Source organism: Streptopelia decaocto, assembly GCF_964273445.1.
Source record: "Streptopelia decaocto genome assembly, chromosome: 12".
Taxonomy (NCBI): Eukaryota; Metazoa; Chordata; class Aves; order Columbiformes; family Columbidae; genus Streptopelia; species Streptopelia decaocto.
This window is the reverse complement of record NC_138667.1, coordinates 10,322,837-10,346,037: the sequence shown is the minus strand read 5'-3', so window position 1 is coordinate 10,346,037 and position 23,201 is coordinate 10,322,837. Positions and strand designations below refer to the sequence as shown.

The 23,201-nt window shown below is 48.6% G+C and overlaps 1 protein-coding gene across 3 annotated transcripts in view; it reads left to right on the top strand.

Annotated features, from left to right (window-relative positions):
- The window catches only part of TCF7 (transcription factor 7), a 67,803-nt gene that overhangs the window by 32,917 nt on the left and 11,685 nt on the right, over positions 1-23,201 (top strand). For all 3 annotated transcript variants that reach the window (XM_082063752.1, XM_082063751.1, XM_082063750.1), the window contains exons 4-5: positions 16,296-16,428; positions 19,571-19,661. In XM_082063752.1, coding sequence (XP_081919878.1) covers positions 16,296-16,428; positions 19,571-19,661 — 224 coding nt within the window. The remainder of the gene's footprint in view (positions 1-16,295; positions 16,429-19,570; positions 19,662-23,201) is intronic.

Genomic DNA, 23,201 nt, shown 5'->3' with positions numbered 1-23,201 from the left:
GTTTGGGGGTGCAGGACACCTGCTCCTCCCTCCCTGCTCGTGGGATGCTCCCAGATCATGCTCTGTCCTCAACACTTCCGTGCTCCCTCCCGCGCTGACCCCACCAAGGTGAGGGGGGAATCAGGGCCAGCGGCACTCGGGGCCATGCGATGTTGATTCGAGGAGTGACTCCATGCCAATACGTGTTATCCGGGCTTCCCTCCTTTCTTTTCTCCTTGTGTCTCCAGGACCTGGTAGTTTGTGCACATCCCCATGTTGTGATTGTGTCGCTGTCCATGCAGCCTCAGCTGTAATTTGGTCTCATGGCCAAATCACCCTCTACCTGTGCCATGCCCAGAGCCTGCCCAGATCTGTGGCCTGTGCCCAGCCCCTTCACCCAAAAACTGCCAGGGCAATGACGTGCCATCCTTTCCCGTGCCGTGCTGCTGGGCGAGAGCACTGCTGGAAACAGGCCATTGAGACCTTGTCTTTGTGTCACCTCCTGGCACAGGGTTGGGTTTAGTGTGACACTGGAGTTGTGCTGCCTTGTCCATAAGCGCCACATGATTTATTGCCATTTTCTCACTGGTGCAAAATAATTCCATGCTTCCTTGGTGCAGGCACCCTGCAGATACCATGTGTGAAGCAGCTCTGGGATGGCTCATGGGGGGCAGATCCCAGTTGCACGGGCTGCACATCTTCAGTTAGTGTGGAAAACATGGTCCCTGGCCGGTGGTCAGATTGCGATGCTGCGTATGTGGAATATGGAAACGAGCCCACTGAACAGTTTGGCTGAGCATCTCCATGGCAGCACCGTGTCTTCTGCAGCACAGTGTCACAGGGTGTCACACCTCTCTGCACAAAACCCTGTCTATAACCTGGAAATGTGCTGCGGCTGCTGCTGGGGTGGAGGATGCTGCGGGGGGTGTGCAGGAGAGCCCTGCCCTGGGTGTCTGTGCACGTGTTTATGCTCTTTCTAACCAATTTCTAATCCTCATAAATTTTTATGCTGATGGCTCCAGAGTTCTGTTGTAAAGACAAAATAAGCTAAAATGCTCATTAACCTCTGTTCCTCGGAAATTTCTCCACTCCTCTTCTCTCTCTGGGGTTGAGACAGAAACACCACTGAGCTGAATCAAAGAGTGTGGTTGGTAACTATTGTATACTATTGTATAAAATGTAGAGAAATATTTTATGTAAAATCTCCTGTTATACGCAATATTTACTGTTTGCGTGGTGAAGATCACAACCAGAAGCGAGTGTGCTGAGCTCGATATTGTTCAGATGCAGGAGATAACAGGTCTCCGCCCTAAAAAAAATACTTTACAGTTAAGAAATGCAATTGCTGTTAAACTCTTGGTCTGAATATAGCCCTGTATGAACACGAAACAGTTGTGCCGAGGCAGATAGATGTGAAGATAAGAGAGATCGACTGAAGGCAACGTTTTACGGGCCGTGTCACCGATCTCCTCGTAACACAACAAACAAGTATTTATCTTGTGGGTGACTGGCAGGGCTCTGGCAGGAACCCTGAGATAACCGGTGATGTGGTGCTGTGGCCTTTGCTCAGCACACAACCTCTCCAAAACCCGACGCCTTTCATGTGGCGGGGCCGGGAGCCGGGATCGGGCGGTTCTGCCGTGGCGCCGGCACAGCCGCACAGAGCCCCTGCAGCTGCAGAGCCGGGGCAGGTGCCTCCTCGGACCCAGGAGCGCGGCCAGGAAGGGAAGCGGGTTTCTGAAATGAGTACATTCGAGTCGAAAGAGAGGTGCTAAAACAACAGGCTAAAATTTCCTGCTGTTAAGCTCGTAGTTCATGATTTTCTTCTCTAGGCACTGTGCTTCTACTGCCCATGAGGTTGAGAGTCTCGGTGTGCCTGACAAGCTGAAAGCACCTTGCGTTGTTTATGCACATTTACAAAAAGAAAATGCAGTGGATAGAACACTTGAAATTTCCCAGGCCGGAGAGGAATAGCGTTTCTCACTTTTACAGTTTCTCAAAACCTGAATGAACGCCTACCAGCACTGGGGATAACAGCATATCTTTGGCCTTAGGTGAGATAAATCAGTGGAAAAACTTCCACTGACTTTGGCATGGGTTGAATCTTATTTTCTGTCCTATCAATCCGGTATCCCAGCTCTTTGGAGATGCGATGTGGTGTGTCCTTCTGCAGGCTGGGGAGCAGCATCCTGAGCATAGAGACACTTTATTCTGCCCGTGGGAGGGTCACCCCAAACACTTACCGTAGAATCGTAGAACAGTTTAGGTTGGAAGGGACCTTCAAAGGTCACCTAGTGCAACCTCCAACTTCAACTGGGGGATGTAAGGACTCGCCGGTGCTGAGATAGAGTTGCCCTCTAAATCCCATCGGCTGGGTCTTGGCTGTGTTGGGGGATTTATTTCTTCAGGAAGCAGCTTTATGTCCTGAAATAGTGGAGAGAGACAGACAAAAAATTAAAGGAAAGATTTTATATTAAGCATGTGTTTTAAGAAGAAATTGCTTTCTCTGTGTAGCACCACGGTTTAAAAAGTATAATGCTTTGTAATCTATATGGTTTTACCTTTTGCGTTCTAAGGAGCTTAGATGATGGCCATAAGATAGATGGGTTTATTTTTTAATTGCAAACTTTGCAGGGAAAAATGTAAATCCTAACCCAATGGAAATAGTGTTTTAGTTTGATTTTTTCAACAAATGTACAATCCACTGGTTATGAAGAGCACTTTTACTTTAAGAAATGAAATACTAGTATAGGATTCGAATGTGTACTCATGTCTTGAAGCAAGGATTTTTTTGCTTGTCGATCATTGTCCTGATAGCAAGAGAAGTTTTTCATTCCCAGACTTTCCGAAAGCAGATGTGGGACACACAGACTTCCAGCTCAGGCCCTAAATAATACCTAAGCTAAAAAATTGCACTGTAGGCATGTAGAGATCATATGCGTACAGGTGTGGTAGATTTTTTGTGTGTGTGTAATTAGTGTTCTGTGTAACCTCAGTTTCATCATTCCGCAAATGAAGCTGTCAATTACTGTAGTAGATCAGAGGGTATTACAAGTAAGTTAAAAAAAAAGATTTGTGTTACAAAATGGCCTACAGTTAAATAGCTGGTCCCTGGTAGTGGGTTAAATCAGTTAATTATCTGGTTAGGAAAAAAAATCTATGCCAGAAGCTTGATATATTGATGGTACCCTGGATTATCATCTGTTCTTCCTTCTTCTTGAATACTTTTTCCTCTTATTTTCATCTAAATGGGTGTAAACGCTGAGGCTGTTGTAGTGAATCAGTTTGTATTTCATGGCAACAGCTGGCACAGAATAGGACCCAAATCAGTGAGTTGGGCAAACACCTCTGTGGAAACCTTGAGGCTTTTCTCCTGTCAAAGAGGGTTGAAGCCCCTCAGGAGGAACTAAGAAACAACCTTCTGTTCCCCAGCAAATCCCCCAAAATGAGCTGCCAAAAGGAAAATAGTCCCTTGCCCTGGGGACGCTTCTGGTGGCACCAGTGTCCCATTTGTGGCTCAGCAGCCCTGATCGCTCCCTGCCATGGGACCAGCTGTTTGCACACCCTTCTGTTTGCTCAGTTCTGCTTCATTTAACATTTCTGGAAAACCTTTTCCGTGGAGCCCCGTGTTGCGGCTCACCGCGGGGCAGGGTGAGCTCCCAGGGCGAGCTGTTTCGGAAAACAAGTCTGACCTCAACCAGGAAAGTTGGTGTTTTAATATTGTTCCCCTTCACCTCCTGCATGACATTGTGATATCTTGAGTTTGTGGTGATAGGAACGGACATGAACCTCCAGCCACAGCTCTCGGGCTGCTCTCCCTGGTCAGGGTTGGGCCACCGGGACCTTCTTTGTGGTCGGCCGGCACGGTTCATGTAAAAGAGCACGGTCTAGTAGAAGATGGCTATTGCAGTCTGATCAGAGCATGAAAATAAAAATAAAGATTCAGGCTGAGCATGGCTTGTATCTGGGTCTTCTGCCTTCCAGGAAGGCGAGTGCAGTGACCAGGAGGTGGCTCAGAACTCTGTCCTGGACCTAAACTTCTCCCAACAGAATGTTGGTGAAGATGCACCCTACAAAGAGTTGTGGTTTCCATGACTTGGGTTTTCTGACAAAAATAAATAATGTTGCTTAAAGTTGCTGACCCCATGCAGTCCTGGAACAGGTGACAAGCTTCCACAGTAGGAACTAGATGATTAAAACTGTACTAAGATTTCAATCCGTGTGGGTTTGCCTCCATTTCTTCTTGTATTTAGATGAACCCCAAACTCAAAGCAAAACCAAGTTGGAAGAGCAAAGATTCATCAGTCATTTTTCTCGTTAAAACCATATGAAATTGTGACTCTCTCATTATTTTCAATGTGAAGCCTTTGATCAGTCCTGCCTTGTGAATTTTTGATCAGCCTGGGTTAAAATGAAATCCAAGACGGGGCACATTTTGTGTGGTCTCTGGTTTCGAAGTGAAAATTTTTCAAGTTTGTGCTAACCATGTTATTCCCGGGCTGTTATTCACAGTCACTCTCATAAAGCCATAGCCAAAACTTACTGGAGATTATGGAATAAATATTCTGAGAAGCCAACCAGGCATAGCAAGATTCATTTATTATTTATTATTTAGCATGAAACATAAAGTTTGCTGTCTTTCATTACAACTCTAAATTATAATCCCCTGTTTTGGCACCTCCTTGCATTGTATTTAGCTGCATTTTATAAAACGAGACCTTCAGCCAGGGTCTGAAGTTTGGGAACCAGCTCTCTAAGAGCTGTTTTCCATACAGAGGCCCAAAGATGAAAATAATCTCATGACCATCCACTCCCATAGTAAAATCTTATGCAACTAAATCCATGAATCTCAATACCTGAAAAACAGGATTTGATGACACATGACAAGAGCTGAGTTAAAATATGTATGACTTAATAACAGCACGGTAGGTAATCTTTATCATCACAAGTGTAGAGAAGATGGCATCAAGGCATGGGGTGAAGTTTCGTCGTTTATTCCCGTCCCTTACCTTGAGTCCCATCCTGAAAACAAGCCTAATAGCTGTTGCTAATATTTAGACAATACTAAAAAAAATTCAAACATGGTAAAAGATCTGAAGAAATCCCCGTATGGAGTCAGGCGTTGCTGTGGTACTTGGTGCATCCCATCTCTCTTGGTTTGCTGTCTCGTTACCTAGTTTGTAGTGGGGAATTAGGAAGTCTAGGTGGCAGAGCTGTGTGTTCCCCGTCAGTCTGAATCCAGCTCACGAGCCAGGATCAGACCACTCAGTCTTGGATCTGACGGCTCTTGGCCAGGATGGCCATGGCCATGGCAGCTCCTCACTGTTGTATGCAGGGATTAGCTGGTGAGCCTTTAAACTGCTCCTTGTTTTACATCTCATTGGAGGTAACATTTAAGGAACAGTCTAGAAGTCAAGTGGCAGGACAAGATTAATTAGGATTCCCCTCTAATCCTAATTACAATGATATTTGCTTCCCACGATAGGAGGTGTTCATTATCATATGTATAAGTTTGTTTCTTTAGTCTGTCTGCTTCCCTCCCCCCCAATAGAAAAAGGTTAAATAATATTTAATACAGTTTTACAGTCATTAAAAAAACAACTCTTTTTAATCTGGTAAAAACATCAAATGGGCAGAGGAGAAAACCATTCAGTTCCCTATTAATTTCCCTTGCTCTCTAATTATATGCAAATCCACCCAGCCCAGGTTTTAATTCAACCATTCGCATTAAGAGATCAGAGAGAGATTCAAAATAGGAAAGCGGAGTTTGACATATCGTCGGGGGCTCGTCTGAATTTGACTGGAAGATAAATTCCACATTTTAATTAAAATGTTTATTCCGCTCTGCACAATAACGCTTGCTTGCTTTCAGAGGAAAAAAGGGGTATTAAGCATTAAAGGAACTAATTCCTCCTATCAAGAAAATTAGGATTTCTCCCAGGCAGACACAGGGTATCATCCAGGATTAGCGGCTGTAGCATTCTTTGTAAACATGTCACCCTTGGAAGTGAGCAGCAAGGAACACTGCTATCGCCTTACAGCTGCAGGGTGGCAATAAAGCATCCCTCTGGCTCTGGAGGGGATTAGCTTCCCCCGCGCCCTCCAGAGAGACATTTATTGTGGAAACGGGGAAATAAGTGTGAGCACAGATGAGAATAATGTGGGTGTGGTGCCAGGCTGGGCAGGAGGCCGATCCTCTCTCTCCTGCCTGGGGGTCACCAATGGGTTTTGGGGAGCTCGATGGGGAGGGTTGTCCCCTGCCACAGCCCTTGCCCTTGGGCTTCGTGGCTGGTTGGAAAAATTGATGTGGGAGGAAGCGACATCCCATCCCCATGCCATCCTGCATCCAGCGATGCTGCCAAAAGGTCTGGGAGAGATCCCAGAGGGGACCTGGAGCAGTTGCGGTTCATCCATCCATGGCCATCCATGCTGGGAATGCACTTGACATCCATATAAATATAAACAGGTTTCACCATAGCAGGGGAAATGTGTACCCGAGAATGAGGAAACTATTACAGATTGTCATGTCTGGTTGTTTCGTCTTTTCTGTTCATTAGCTGGTGGCAAGTGCTTGGGCACAGCCACCTCCAGCGTGTTAAAAGATCTTCTCTTGGTGTCGTCTGACACACGGCCCCAGCGGTCGTACACCATAGGAGAAAGCTCTCTCTGAACAAGTCAGCAGCATTACAGTATCATTATTATTGTTATTATTATTACTGTTATTACTATTATATTTTCACCACACAGTCACTGAGTTGGGGATTTACTTTCAGAGGGGGTGAGACACTTTTGATTTGTTGTCTTTTTTAAAAAACAGTGGCATTCTTGCATGGTGACATCCCCCCCTGAAGCTGAGCTCTGAGACTAGCAGATTGAAAATGGATAGGATAGGATAGGATAGGATAGGATAGGATAGGATAGGATAGGATAGGATAGGATAGGATAGGATAGGATAGGATAGGATACTGTAGTGTAGAATAGAATAGAATAGAATAGAATAGAATAGAATAGAATAGAATAGAATAGAATAGAATAGAATAGAATAGAATAGAATAGAATAGAATAGAATAGAATAGAATAGAATAGAATAGAATAGAATAGAATAGAATAGAATAGAATAGAATAGAATAGAATTAGAATAATAAACCAAGGTAAAACAAAACAAATTAAATAAAATAGGAAGTATAGTGCCTGCCAGGAGCGGCTGGCAGCTGTTCCATCCCAAGCCTAGAGACAGGTACAAAAATCCTGTAATGAGTCTACTTTCCAAGTCCTAGTGTGACAGTGGTGACACCAGCAGGACAGTGTCTCCCATGGTGGCCGTGCACCCCGGCACTGCTGCAGCATGAAGGGGCAGGTTTCACCCCCTCTGATGTTTGGAGAATCGAAACATCTCAGATCACATCAGAGGTTTTTTGTGTTTTGTGAACTCCCCTGCATTCTTTCAATTACATGGGCTGGTTTGTTTTTTGTTTGAAATGGAAAGAAAAAAACACCCAAGCAGCCGGGAGGCCTCTTCTGATGCCCACGGGATGTTTAAGCAAACATTTGCCTCCAGAAAACTGCATGGCACTAACACCTAGAGAGTTCCTCTTGGGTTGATTTGCTGACAAATGCACCCAGAAACCTCACAGGATTTTCCATCTGCTGCTGCAGCGCATCCTCGGCAGGGAGGGATGCAACAAAGCCACCTCAGTTCAGATCCAGGACCCAGCTATGGCTGGGGTTTGCAAATGGTTTCTCAAAACCAGTGAAAAGACCCCGAGACACTGGTGTCTGAGCCTGGGACATGGTTCTCACCATGCAAACCCTCCACGTTTCACCCTGAGGTTCGGCCGGTCCCGGTGCTGCCCGTGAGCTGACACACGGAGAGTGATGTCTCTGGTCATTTGAGAAACAGTGTCTTGAGCCTTTCCGAAGGACTGGCCTTGGCTCTGTGTCACAGGTTTATTTTGCTTTCCTCTCTTGCCTTCTTGGACATTTTCCTGGTTAATTCTGGGTAGGAGACCGACTGCTTGCCTTTGAAAAGCAGAGCAAAATAAAGGAGGTCAGATATTATCAGCCTCCATGGGTCAAGTAAGTGCCTCCTCATTTGAAGCCTCAAGTGTTATCGGTAACTCCAGGGTTTGAAGCTTCAGATTCAAACTCGCAGAACTATGTAGCACAACGGGGACAGAATTTTTGGTTTTTCTTTTTTCTTCACAGCCCAGAACCCGAGAGAGGAAATAACCAGGGATGGATGTTGCAGAAATAGCTGGGGTGGGGTGGGGGGGGGTTGATGCAGCCCCACTATTATATTGCCCTGGCATTTGGGAGAAAATAGCTGGGGTTTGGATATATTGTCCCAGCATTTGTTTCTGTGAAGCCGTATGTCACTGTCAACTTTTGCGGGACTGGGGGGTGTTCGGCATCGCAGGAGCAGCGTTTCCCGAGCAAGGGGACTTTCTGCAGGGTTGAGGAGCCTTCTGGAGTGCAGTGGTTCTTCTTCTGAACATGACTGTAAACACTGGTTGGTGATGCCACAAGTTCATTTCTCAGGGGGTTTCTCCTCTCTGGGGTGTACTTGCCTCTGCACTTGCCCACTGTCACCATAAGAGAACAGCCTCTGGGAGGGACTTTTGATCTTTATTTTTCCATACTTATTTTTCTTTTTTCACAAAGAACCACCTACATCTTTCTCTTAGAAGATAAATACTTGAGAAGTGAAACAGCTCTTCCTGTGCCCGTAAATGGTGAAAAGCTCAGCGATTTCCCCTGCAGAGTTTTAACTTAAAAATAATAACCATCATTGCTTAAAAACAGAAACCATCAGCAGCACAGAAGGTCACTGAGGACTTTTAAAAGGTTTTTTTGACCCCATCCTGTCTGGAGCAGGGCCGTTTCTCTGAGTGCTGGGGCATGGAAGATGTTAAATACTGGGAAACTTGTCCCCTGATACCCAGGCAGAATCCCCTAATGCCACTGTGATGTGCATCTGAGTTGCAGGGTCAACATCACAGGAGCTGAGTTTTGTCACTAAGGTGAGCGCATCCCCTTCGATGTGCAAAATAAAAGAGCAGGGCTGCTTGGGTGCCTCGTTCACATTTTCAAAGCAGAGCTGGATTTTAAAGAAGCTGAAAGAAATCAGAGAGAAAGGGAAGAGTTGAGGGAGTAATGCCCCATCAATCACAAAATGTTGAGTGCGGGGATAAAAACACGAGCAAGGACAATATTTGTATAAAAACCTGAGCAAGGACAATATTTGCCTATGTGCGCAATGTATATCTTAAACCCATCGGCTCCTTATTGCAATTCATATGCAGAATTAATGCACAAATTACTAGCTGCAAGTTATTACTTTCCTGTTCGTTTGACCGCTGCTCATAAGCACTGCTGGGCCAGCCAGGGATGGGGTGCACGGGGCAGAGGTGCCTATCTGGTCGTGGGAGATGTGGGCTTCTAGTCTCTGCTGCTAAAATTGGGCTTTTCTGGAGGGGTGCACGGCTGGGCGAGGGCAGCGCCTGAGCGTGGGTGACTTTAACTTTCCCTGTTTCCTTTCTGCTGCGGCAGCGGGCTGGGGCGATGTGAATGCAGCAAAAGTGAGAAAAGAGAAAAGAGCGTGCCGAGACGAGAAATGAGTCTGTGCTGACTTCGCCTGCGGGCTGCCGAGGGCTCCGGCCCCAGCGCTTACAGTCAGCACCCAAAACGGTCTGCAGTGGCTATTTGGAGTGATCTTTTATCACAGCATCTCCCGGTGCAACACCACAGGGAAAGGAGGGGTGAAGGTGTCTACTGGCACGGTCTGGGGCCCTGAGCTGGGAGATGTTATCAGAACTCCAAGGTACCCTTAAACTCTGCAGAGCGGGGTTTGAGTCATGAGCTCTGAGTCCTCAAACAGCCCAAATGACAGCGCTGCCCTGCGAGCCCTCCCGGGAGCGGATCTGGTGCTGCGGGATGTACCCACTGATGTCCCTAGTGATATGTCCCTAATAATTTGCTAATTTGGAGTGACCGTGGGATAAGGAGCAGAAGGCACAGTCCCGCCGCTGACAGGTACCCTCCCCAGCAGGGCTGCATGCTCAGTGCAGCCTGACCTTATACCTTTCTTTCTGTGGCATGATGACTAATTTTGCAATGAAAAGGAATTAATTCCTCATTGAATCAGCAACAGCAAAACTTGGTAGGTTTTGTTTTTTGTAGCTGGCATGTTGACTCATCTCACCTTCTCTGAGAAGTGACGTTGAAGCAAACACATTTAGGGCGACTTGGGGCCGGACTGCAGCATGTGTGCTGCACCCAGGGCTTTCACCCAGGGGCCACCCAAGCAGAGCAGGGGGTGAGCTCGGAGCTCACCTCATCCATCTGCCTGCTTTGAGACAGGACCGGCCCCAGGGGCTGCTGCCAGGCTGGTGGCATGGGGCTCTCAGGGTGCCGAAACCCCCGTCTGCCTTGGTGGTGACAGCCACCAGCACGGCTCTGAGCTGCCATCCCTCGGCCAGGCCCCACACCAGTCACTGCTGTGCTGGCCCACAGCTTTTTCGTTTCACTATTTTTGGGGCCGGTGATGTGGGAAAATTTGAAAGTGACGTGAGTAATATCGCCTCACCGCGGCTCGGCTCCCCGGCGAGGCTGGAAACCACAGCTCTCTCCCCGGCCGCTGGCTCGTGTGCCGGGGTGCTCTGTGCCGCCGTACCGAGGGGGACAGATCCTGCACCCCCCCGGGATGCTTCCAGCCTCCCCTGGCCCAGGAGGCTGTTGCCAGGGCCAACACCACCCAGGGTGGTGTATCTGGATCCAGGCATCCCAGTGGGGTGATGGAGCTTTCCTCTCCCTGCAAACTCCTCTGCACCTGGGGCTGCCAGGATGGATGGCAGCTTCCACAGTGCAGGGCTTTCCTGCAGGTTCATCCCTGCTTTGCTCACTTTTGGGCTGGAATTTCAGTTGTCTTAGGATCAACTGGTGCTTTTGCGCCACAGGAATGTGTTCGGTGGGTGGGAGCTGAGGTTTGTGCGAGGCAGCACCGTTATCCTTCACACGGAGCGCAGCATGGAGCCAGGTCCCCAGAGGTGCTGGGCCCCAGCCACGCTGGTGCTGTGCACAGTCCTGACACTCTGTCCCTGTTCCCTAGCCCACAGGTTCCCCTCTGTGCATGGAATCCCCCGTGTTTATGGGACTCATGATGCCTGCAGCCTGTTTCAGGTCCCTTACGCGTGTAAAGTTCCCTATTTCTCTGGGTCCCCTATGGCAATGAGTTCCCCCATATATTCAGGGCCCCCCTCAGCTGGGAACCCCCCACCTCTCTGACACAGATTCTGCAGAAATTGAAGCCCAAATGCTGGAGCCGCCTTCCTGCAATGAAGCCCCAGCTGGCTCATCTACAAACGCACAGTATCTCGTTTCAGAGTGTTAAATAAAACATCTTATTAAAAAAACATACAGAAGTGGTTTAGCAGGATTAAGATGTCCAGAAATCCTGTGGAAGAAACTTAAGTGGAGTTTTCCCCACTCAGAGTGTGGGGCTGTGTGATACCCTGTTTTTGCAGGACAGTGATATTAATATTTGCATATTCAGAATTGGCTGACAGTGCAGTACACCTGCTGGGGATTGACTTCTGTCCAGTGAGAGCAAATTCTTAGATTTGTTCTCTTATTTCGAACATACTGGAAATCTATAAAATAGAAGTTTCTTTCCTGCAAAACAGCATCATCTTTGTGACTTTGCCTTAAAAACAAACTGTAATAAAGGCCAGCTTTTCACTTAAGTTGTTTTTCTTCAAAATCTGGGGAAAATGTAAAAACTCGTGAAATACAGCCATCAAAACCCAGAAGACGTTATTCCTGTGAAGGGTTCTTTGTGCCTGTGTGCAGCTGGGCATATCAAGAGCAACCCTGTGAGATGAGATCCTCTATTTGGTTGGTGTAATCTGATTTGTGGCAGAAAAATTTACTCCTTTAATGTATTAAACAACTTGCCATGGTGCAGGTCAGGTTTGCAGCCCCGACTGCCCCATGCGATGACTGATCCTGGGTGCTTTAAATTTAACAAAACCTTTTCGCTAAATTGGGCACCAAGTGTTGGCAGGGGCAGTAGAATTAAGCTGCTTTCTTATAGTCAGGAGTTGTCTTTTACTAGAAAATTAATTTTAAATCTTCCCATGCATAGAAGCAGCACTGGTTGGATACTGGGATCTCCACCAGCCGCCCCTGCAGCTTGGTGTGACCACTGCTGCTCTTAACAGCTGCTTCCAGTTGGCAGCAAGGAATAGTTTTCACAGGTTACAAAATATGCACTTCCTTTTTTTGTTACTTGTTTCTTTTCCTAAATGATTGAAGCAGAAAAAAATCTTTCAGTTTTTTTCTAGCATTTTCACATGGTGGCCATGGAAATTGTTTTGTTTGATCATTTCACTAGAATTTTGACTTTTTGTGCTACATTTTGCTAAGATTGGCTTTAAAGTTTAAAGGAAAAATCCTCTGTCAAGCCAGCAAAGTACAACTGCTCATTTTTAGTGTGTCACTAATAGATCAGCCTTAAAAAAATGACTCAAAATACTAACACGAGGTGCTTTCCAGAAAATGTGTGATTACAATCTCTCGCCTTTTTCTAATGAAAAACCTACCTTTTGTTGAAAAAAAAAAAAAGCTCATTTATAGTTCTGAGCAACCAGCACTCTGGTGGTGGGCGAGGATGACCCTGTGGCTGTCCGTGTGGGGTGGGAGCAGGGGTGCAGGGTGCTGCGCCCCATCGGGCACCTCGGAGCTAAGTTACATTGCGGCTCCGATCATGCGGGTGATCCTCAATGCGAAAGAGCTGCTGGGTTTGTGTGTGCTCAGCGAAAGGAGGGTTTTCCAGCTCGCCTCCAGCTGCTATCGCAATCTGACACCCATGCATGAGCGGTGAGGTCTCCTAATTTTGCCTTGCCAACAATTAGTCTCTCTTAATAATTAATGCCACAGCGTTTTCTCTTTGCTCATCCAATTACCTCTAGTTATTAAAGTCACATCTTGGCTTCAAAGCAGAAGCTTCTTCCATCATAGTCTTGTTATTATTATTATTATTTTCAGGCAGGATGGTGAGGACCAATGAATGCCGGCAGGGTGATGCTCCGTGGGGTCGGTGTGTGCCCGGTGCCGAGTGGCTCCCAGCTCCACCACCTCCACCAAAGCCAGCAGCTGTTCCCTGCTCGCTCTGCCTGAGCAAAATCATTACCAAAGTCCAGAGATTGTAAATGACTTGTCAAAAGTCATGCAGCAAATCATCTGTAGATGTCCTGGTGGGACACAAGAGGTCTGGCTGGCAGTACCACAGGGCACTCAGGAGAGTTGCAATTCATCAAATTTGAGAAGGAAGAAAAAAAAGCCCCTCTAGGCTTGCAAAAACCCATCCTGCTCCTCCATCCCCTCTGGAAATACCGTTCTGGTGTTGCTGTAAGTGCGCCTCTTCATTTCTGTAGCGAGGTCGTGGCTGCTCAGCTCATTCCCCGACCTGCCCTCAAAGGGCTGCACTCAGAGAGGTGTGACAAAGATGTGTCCTCAGAGCTCTTTCGCGTCCCATCGCAGCTGCCAAAGGCTGGGAGGTGACTGGGGGTGACTTGGGGTGACTTGGAGTTGGGGCCGTGGCACTGGGCACCACTGTGTTGTTGTGGATGGGTGGGCAGCCAGCAGCTCCAGCACCGCTGCTCCAAAACACGGCTTTGGGGAGAAGACACAATAAGATGCTTCGCCAAACCTGCCAGGGGACCTGTGAGGGGACATCAAACCAACTGCCCTCACGTTAAATCCATCCGCTGGGCAGAAAACATTTACATCAAGTTAGTTTTATGGCATAAGACATTGTCAGCTGCTAAGTTCTGGCTTTGAAAGCCTCGTCAAGGTTCATGTGCTTCAGCTGATTTGCGAGAACTAAATCTAAACCTTATAAAAAAGAGGAATTGATACCATTTCTCTGGCATATAGATTTCTATAGAAGAGGTATTATTTCATAGCAAAGATAAGTGTGCAGCCACAGGGCATCTGGTGAAGACCGAGAGCTGCTGACATGACCATGGACCGCAACCATTAGCAGCTGCAGCGTTTAAACTGGTAATCAACACTGAACGTGTATTTTCCGTTTCTCTGGATCTTCGTGCAACATTTCCTTCTTTTTATGACTTCAAAAGAGTAGGAAAAATGTTTTTCAGCAGGGCAAGTACAAGTGTAGAAGGGACAGAGGGAAGGCCAGCTCTTCTTACTGGTGTAACATCTTGTTTCACATCTGAACTGTTGGAAAATTTGCGTAACTGAGCTGCAGCTTATTGTACCACCAAGTTATCATGTTCTGCTTTGATGGGAAGGAAGGGACAGCCCGTGCCTTTGCTGTAACCGCACGTGCTCTGTGCTTTTCACTCTTGAGGTGTCCTGTGGATCAGCATCAGGACTGTTCAGCCGCCTTTGTCATGGTCTGTGTCTCCTGCCGTTGCTCCAAAAGCTGTTCACAGGCTGTGCTTGGGATCAGGCACGGTGCGAACAGGAAGGAAAGATCCGCCACGCTTTGAAGGGCAGAAATGCTTAAGGTGAAGTTTTCAAAACAATTCAGCATCGAGCTCATTCTGCTCAGGAGTCATGTTAAAATGTACACGTAGATCTGCATATCCCTAATTTAGGTTTTCTGGCTCTTAAAAAAGCTAAACCATAGCTAATTTTAGAAATATTGCTGAAAAGCTGTTCTTCATCTCGTTTCATGGGCAAGAATAGTAAAGGCACAGAGCTCCGAGCATGTTTAATGAGGCAAGAGCCAGCCCAGCGCTGCCCTCAATGGGAAAACCACACAGCCCATGTCCTCGCTACAGGATGGAAAAGCCTGTACCACACCAGTTTGTGCTGGGGAGGGGGGTTACATTCCCAGTATTGCACTGTACGCAGTAGATCTACACCTGGTAAGCATCAGGAATTAGAGGTTTCATTCATTCTTAAATGCAAACCTGCATGCCTCTCGTTTTTTATTTGCATAAGCAAACCTTTGTGGGAAAGACATATGTAAAGTGGCGTCCCCATCAGTCTGTTTTGTTTTGCACTTCATGGGTTTCCTCCTCAGAGCAGTGATGCAAAACATAGGACTTGCCCAGGGCTCCGGAGTTGCTGTGCAAACATCTCAGAGCAGCAGGGAGAGGTCCATGGCAGGTCCTCCAGAGCCATCAGCTCCAGCTCCACCACCTCCACCAAAGCCAGCAGCTGTTCCCTGCTCGCTCTGCCTGAGCAAAATCATTACCAAAGTCCAGAGAGTGTAAATGACTTGTCAAAAGTCATGCAGCGAATCATCTGTAGATGTCCTGGTGGGACACAAGAGGTCTGGCTGGCAGTACCCAGCTCCTCGCCCCAGGGAGCTGTCTTACCTGGTCCATTCTCATTTTCTTCCCATTTTGGGGTGCTCTTTTTCTCTTTACGGATTTACCTGGGACAAATCCTAATGTTCCACCACCGAGGTGAAGTCAGTTTGGGTTTAAAGGCAACCATGGGCGAAACCGGGCATGTCGGGAGCAGCATAAGACGCTGGAGGCGAGGAGGCTGGAGACGGCAGCGTGTGTGCATGTGCGTTTTCCTTGCAGCTCTTTTGAACGAGTTCACCTCTCTCTGCTCCAACATGCAGAAGTACTCCCCATTGTGTGCACAAAAAAGCGCCTTTTAGAAGGATGTTGGGCTCTGATGGCCTTGCCATGCGTGACCAGGAGTAGCTGCAAGAGGAGACTGGATTTTTCTTTTTCAAATTTCCCGCGTTTGTTGCATCCCCAGCACTTCCTCAGCTTCCTCTGGTCCTTCTCCCAGCGCCGGAGCTGGCAGCAAGGGGGATTTCAGCCCAAGGACTCGCTGGTGACCAGGTTGGGGTTTCAAAGGTGTTGCTCCCAGCAGGGCTCTCCCTGCTTGAGCACCCCAGTTAGGAAAGCCTGAGCGTGGGTCTCAGAGTCAATGTGCAGGATTTGAAAGTCCAGATTTAGAACTCATGGTAGCACAAGGCCGAAAACAAGAGCAATGCATTGAGTAACATGCTTGTAGCATTCATCCTGGAATAAAAGATACTGGGAATAATTGAAAACAAGTTCTGTATTTTGAAAACTTCATGTTGATTTGAGTTTTTTTTCACTTGGTCTTCAACTATTGATACTCTATGGATTTTTCTTGCAGGATGCTGTAGGGTTTATTTAAGTAGGCAAGGGCATTTTCTGCCTTGCTCTTGAGAGACACTGGGGACTTGTAGTTCATTCCCAGCCTCACTTGCAATGACAGGACTGCGAAGGGCACCATCCCTCCTTTCTCACGGAGCTCAATGATTTCTGAGCGCTCTCCCTCCTTGTGTCTTGCAGTCCAACAAAGTTCCTGTCGTGCAGCCATCCCACGGAGTCCACCCGCTCACCCCGCTCATCCCGTACAGCAACGACCATTTCAGCCACGGCTCCCACTCGCCCCACTTGCCCGCCGACATCAACCAGAAACAAGGTACTGGCATCACTCGGGACTCACACGGTGGGAGTGGGATGGTGCTGGAGACTTCTGAGATCGAGGCCGTCATCTTCTTGGTCCCAAATCGATGGGAAAAGTCAACAGCTTGGGTCAGCTGGGGCCTTGCTTAGCAGTAGGAGTTTATTTAGCATATTGGCAATGTGTCATAATCCTGGTTAAGAGGTGTTTGATATCAAAAGTGCCAACCCTGCTGATCAACTGTGCTTAATTTTCTGTGCAAGCTCTCCTGTAGCTTGAGATGAGACCAGAGCCTGCAAAATGATGTGTAAGAGTCAACCAGAAAATGGAAAGTAATCTTTCCTTTGACTCATACCCAGACTGTTGTCGGGTTGTCATTTTGAGAAAATAAATGCTTGAAACAGGAAATATTTTGACTAGCTAGGGTCAGTGATAGCTAACTGGATTGTTATATGTGCGGGTCCCTAGCATACATTACATGGTTGTCACACGGTTTGGTTCTTTGGGTTCCTGTGTGAGTCCAGGACATGTCAATTAGCTCACGAGGCTACAGAGGAAAGTACAGTAGGTAGAGGGTAAACCCTGAACTGCAAAAATAGGTATGTGCACAGGAATTCACCCCAGCCCATCATTTTTTGTGGGTTACAGGCAAGCTGAGTGTAAAATCAAACTTTTCTCAACATTACGTTACTGTGACAGAATCTTTCAGCATCTGTTCAGATTACCCAGGCTGTTGCACAAACCTGGCTTTGATTTCATGTGAAAGTGAGCAAATGGTGGTTTGATGTCAAAGTACATTTGGGAAGGGATTCAGGATTCATCAGAGCCCAGAAATCAGTGCAAAAATGGACGCACAAACCCAGTTGTTTGATTTGGGCAAAGGCCTCCACCCAAAAGTGGTCCCAACTGTCCCAGAGTCATCAGCTTCACTGAGTTAACATAATTTCTAAAACGATGGGGTATTGAGGATGCTCTTGGCTGGAGGACATGCTGAATTATCCTGGGTCTGAACCCGGAGACCACATTCTGAGTTCGTCGGGGATGCTGATGGGCAGGATTTAGGTCTGGTGTAAGAGACAGCCAGACACATCCCGGTGTTCTTCCAGCCAGCACCTTGCTTGTCAGCCACCAAAGCGTAATAAACTCAGCAGAAAAATATGAAGAGTTAACAAAATAAACCTATTAAAAGCTCAGCTAATGGCAGATTTCTGAATCTCGAGAAGCGTGCTGACCCGACACACCTTGCTTGGCGCTGCCTTGGCAGATGATGTCTTGCAGAGCACAAAAGCTCCTCACCATGAGCTGCCCCCAGGGGCTCACCAGTAGCCTGAGCAAAACGGGAGCAGCTCACCCAAGGGATGAGCTGGTTATGTCCCTCCGTGGAGGCTACGATTGGCACTGAAGTAGTCCCTAAGCGTTCATCTCTGTGGTGGGTCAGTCACTCTGGGAAGCTGTCCTCTGGCTGCACACCCACCTGTAGGCATGTCCCAGTCTCCCCTTTCCCATTTAGCATGAACTTTTATGTCGGTGACAGGAGCAGGCTGTCCATCCCAGAGACCCCCCAGGTCGTATTTATGGACCATCGTCCTCAGCTGGGACCTGCCTCCGTGGTGCAACTGTGACGAGCTTTCTGTCCCACATCCCTGTGCAGCTAGGGTGAGGGTTTCCTTCCCCATTCACTCTGGATGTGTCCCATCTCTATTTTCATCACTGAAATATCTCCCATTATCACCTGGTGTAAGCGCTTGAGAGTCACCATTGTACTCATTCTCACAGCATCACTTTAAAGCATTTCACAGTAGCCCAAGGACACACAGACAAGGAAATACAAGCAGGATCTTCTGAGTCAGTGGCTGGTGCCCCAACCACCGGGCCAGCAAGAATAACTGGTGCTCTGGCTTACGCAGCTTGTACTGTCAGAGGGCCAAATCTCAGGAAGCCCTGGCAGATGCCTCATGGATGCTGCTTTGGTTTGACCTTCGGTGGGCTGCTGCATCCCGCTTGAGCACAACTGTAGGGAGATCTCATACTAAGTTGTGTATTCCTTTCAGTTCAGTTATGTATTTATTTTAGCTAACTCCTAATAAGACCTTTGGAATCTGTTAGTGTCATTCCTAATTAATAATTTTTTATTAATACACTTAGGAGAATAATCCAAACTTCTGAGTTTGCTTGCAACTAATCACCAATTTAGTAAATGTATTTGTTGCCCGGGACAACTGCTGGGCAACCTCCGTGCAGGAGTTCTTGTCTGGGGTTCGTTAGCAGTCAGGGGAGAGCTGGTGCTTTGCGTTGCCAAGTCCTTCAGGCTTAGCTGGGTGCCGAGGTGGTGCAGCGAGGATCGTCTGCTCCCGGGGACCCGGCTCTGCGTTAGCGATGCTGCGGCCGAGCTCGGCCCCAGCTCCCCTCCGGTTTTCCAGTCCAGGGCTCAGCTGGAGGCTGGTTTTGCCAGCAGCACCACATTTGTCTGAGTCCCACCCGCGGCCTCGGGCTCCACAGGCTGTTTTGGAGTCCAGGTAGAAACAGGGAGATGCTGCGGCTGTCTCCTCTGGCCATACCGCCTGTGCCAGCAGCTTTGAAGACCACGCAGGGATTCCCCGTGTGAAGGGTGAATTCCCGCCTGGCACCATACCCACCTCTGCCAGTATTTGGCACCCACAGAGCCCACAAAATGATTACTTTAAAAAGGGACTCAAATCATTTAAAATTCAGATACAGCATCCTGACTCACGGCTCGTGGAGGGTCCCAGGGATGACTGATGGGATGAGGATGTAGGAACAGCTTTGACTGTCACTTGTGCACCTGAACAGGCTCTCTGGGAAGGGCAGAGAGATGTCCAGAGCCCAGCAAATCCTTACCAAAGCAAGTTGCTGCTTGGCCCCAGGGTGACACAGAGCAGGGATGATGCTTGTGCTGCCTTCCCCATCCCATTACATGAGTGTTAGTGATTCTGCAGCAGTGCCAGACCCACCACATCCCCACAGAGAGAACAACAGCAATAAAAAGGGCAATTAAAATATCCTGCCACTTGCAGACAGCTCTTTCACAGACATTCCCACAAGTGCCCATAGATGGAGCAGCCAGGGAGGTTGGGAGCAGTCTGGGTCATCCAGGGAGCACAATGCTGGGTCCAACTCATCTCCTTCTTCCTTCTCCCAGGAGTGCACCGTCCTTCCCAGACCTCAGACATCCCCGGTTTCTACCCCCTCCCTCCCAGTGGAGTCGGACAGATCACGCCGTCGATGGGATGGTGAGTGTGGAAGGCTTGGCCTCGCGCAGCCCCCAGCCCACTGGCTGCTCCGGACGGGGATCAGTTCATTGAACAATCCGCCTGCAGTCACTCTCCATAACCTCCACGGTGCTTTCACCCCGGCTTCATCCCTTCCGTGTGCTGTGTGATGGGGAGGAGGATTTAGGGCAACGTAGCTGGTGAAGGCTCTGTAGCACAAGTGTAATGGGGAGCAGCTGAGGGACCTGGGGGGTTCAGCCTGGAGAACAGGAGCTGAGGGGAGACCTTCTGATCTCTGAACTGCCTGAAAGGAGCTTGGAGTGTGGAGGGGGTTGATCTCTTCTCCCAAGGAACAAGTGATAGGATGAGAGGAAATGGCCTCAGGTTGCACCAGGGGAGATTTAGGTTGGATCTTGGGAACAATTTCTTCCTGCAAAAGGCTGTCTGGCATTGTAACAGGCTGCCCAGGGCAGTGGTGGAGTCACCATCCCCTGGAGGTGTTTAAAAAACATATAGATGAGGTTCTTAGGGACATGGTTCAGAGTTGGGTTAATGGCTGGACTTGATGATCTTGAGGGTGTCTTCCAACCAAAATGATTCTATGTTTCTATGGTTTAGCCCTGTTTTAGAGATGGGGAGTGGATCTGTGGAGAAGCTGAAGGCTTTGTTCAGGCTGAGACATCCCTGGAGTGAGGTTACAACCTGCCCAATTCAAAACCGCCTCCAGCCTTACATCAGGCTGGCTGTGTGGATTAGGAAACCCAGGGAGAGCTTCCTGCCCACCTCTCCTAATCACAACAAAAGCTTCTCTTTTTGAGTAGGAAGTAACTTTCTCCCTCGCTGGGATTTTCAGCACAAACAGTGCTGCTGGTGTGGTATAATCCAGTGGGAGGCTCCATCTGCTGGGATGGTCCATCCACCTGGCCATGGTGCCTCTCAGGGTCTGACAATCAGGTCAAAAACACACTGTGGCAGAGACCTGCGCCAGTGAACGGCTCCGGCACCCGCAGCCAGCACCCAGTGCCCCAGGGGGGATGGGGAAGGAGGGGCCGCAAGCTGGAGCACTCCCAAATATCCCCCCTACATGGGCCAGCCCCAAGGAGCATCCCACAGAGTGGAGCCTGTTGGGAAACCTGCCCCAGGGACATGAGTTAAAAATAGGGTGTATGTGCTCCATGGTCATTGCTGCTGGCTTTTGTCACCGTGATTGTAAGCACAGCAAAGGAGCAGGTCTGGCAGGCAGTGCTGTTTGGGCATCGTCACTCTGCAGATTAATCTTTAATCCCGGTCGGTGACGCAGGGACCTTGCAGAGGCTCCTGGGGAGGCTGGTGGCTGCAGGTCAGGGTGGCCGGGACGGAGGGGAGAGCGTGGGGAGGGCGATTGCAGGGGCAGGCGGCCAGATCCTCCCTGGTGCCGGCTGATAAAACCCCAGCAAAGCCCAGTGGAGACCTCCAGGTATAAGAACATATTGCGAAATGGGAGAGGCAAAGCATATGAAAACACAAAGTAAAATGTTAGCATTTTGGTTTGTTTATGAATGTCGTGTTCCAGAGATTTAACCACAAGGAAACAGAGGCCGAGGCCTTTGATACAGAGTTTGCCTTCAAAGAGGTTACATTTTGCCTTCTGTGCTCAATCTGCTACTCTTGGGTGATGATTTAACTCCTCGTATGATGTGATTCATCCTCAGGAAAAACAAGTACTGAGGTGACTGTGCTCTAACATGAAACAAATACTTGGGGATGGGAAAGGAGCCTGTTTGCCAAATGCAAGGTCCACTCTGGCTGTTAAGGGCAGCCCAGGGCACGTGGGGGGAAAAAGTCTGATTTGCATGAGGTTTTGTCGTTTGTTTGGTGGCAGGCGGAGTTTGCATTGTTGAGAGCTGCTCTAGCATCTGCAGGGTTTGGCATCCTCAAGCAACCTCGTCAGACATGTTCATTAGTGACTAATAGAACAGAGTAAAGCAACAAACGGCCTGACAGAGCATAGAGCAACTCGAAGTGCATGTGTCTAGTAGAGACTTTGCTCATCCATTTGCCTGCCCAAAATTTACGGAAAGAGCCCCAAAACCTCGCCCAAAGTGCCCAGTCCTCAGCCGAGGCTCAGCATGTTGGTGCGGGCAGGTGCGGAAAGCAGCAGCATTGATCTTGTGCAGGAGGCAGCAGGGACTGTGGGCCGGGGATGCTCGGGCCAGGGATGCTCATGCCAGTGCTGCCGAGCCCATGGGAAGCAGCTTTTCCTCCACAAGCCGGCAGGCAGGAGCTGGGCAGAAATGGCCTTTGTTCTCGCCAGTGCTTCAGGAGGAGGAGCTGCAATCACTCTCTTTGTCATTAGCTGGGATGACAGTCAGATAAAAGCCTCTGAGAGTCCAGCCGAGTGAGTTTTGGTGGCAGGAGCCTGGCAGCAAACCTCAGCTGGGAGCTGCGAGCGGTGTCACTCACCCGCTCCCCAGGCCGGGCAGCGGCTGTGCCACAGCAGCCCCCCCACGGCCATCCCACATCTTTTTCCCCAGTCGCCCTCACATTGCTGGGTGGTATGGGCTGTAATCATGTATTCTCACCCATCAGAGATTGTTTTCGCAATTGCATTAATTTGCGCGTCAGAATCGCTTTGGATGAAGCCGCGAGTGCCCGGCTCCTTTCCTATCCCGATATCTCAGCAACGCATGTCGCTTCTGGATTAGCTCCGAGCGTTTTCTCAGCCCTGGGGCGGCCGCATTTAACTTCAAAGGTTGTTTCGGTTTCCCAGTGCGTGGTAGCACTTGGCTGTTTGTTGGTGTGTTTATACCCGCCGACATCTAAGGGGTGGGAGAGAGTGTAAACAGCCCCGCGCCTCACCTGCCTTTCCTACAGACAGATCCTGCAGATTTCGGTCAAGCCGAGACACAGCAGCAGGAACAGAAACCTCCTTCCTCCCCAGCACAGCTCAAGGCCCTGACTGCTGTCACTCTGTTGTTATTCCCCTTCAGGGCAGAAAAATATCTTTAGCCCTAAAAAATCCCTGGCATCCAGGAGCTCGGTCCTTCGCAGGGCAGTGGGGTGGCACCTCACTTAATGATTAATCGGCTTTTTTGTGTATTAGAGCTGAAAATAGCTGGTGCCGGTTTTAAGCACAGCCCTGTGCAGCCTGGCCAGAGGAGCACGACCATCCACATGGGTTTAAGCACCCATCATGTCCTCATCGGGCATCTTGGTCTCCATGCGCAGGTTTAGGCTGAGAGCATCTATTGACAGGTTTGCAGAACAAGCCAAGGTATTTTGGAGCGATCTCCATATGAAACCGGAGGGAGTTTCCCTTGCTGGGAACAACGAGGAACTTCCTTAATAGTTATTTTACTATCTTAAAAATAATTTCCAGGTCTGGTACATGGCCAGTCCCTATATGAAACGACTTTCAAAAGAAATGTAGGATCGAGCTTTTGGCTTGTTTAAAAATGATGGGCATCCTTTTAGGGATGCACTGGGGCAACCAGAGCATTTCAGAAGCATGGACAAGGGCAGAGTAGGTGCTTTCTCTCCGGGATGTTCTCATCCTTGGGCATTCACTCAGTGTATCCCATG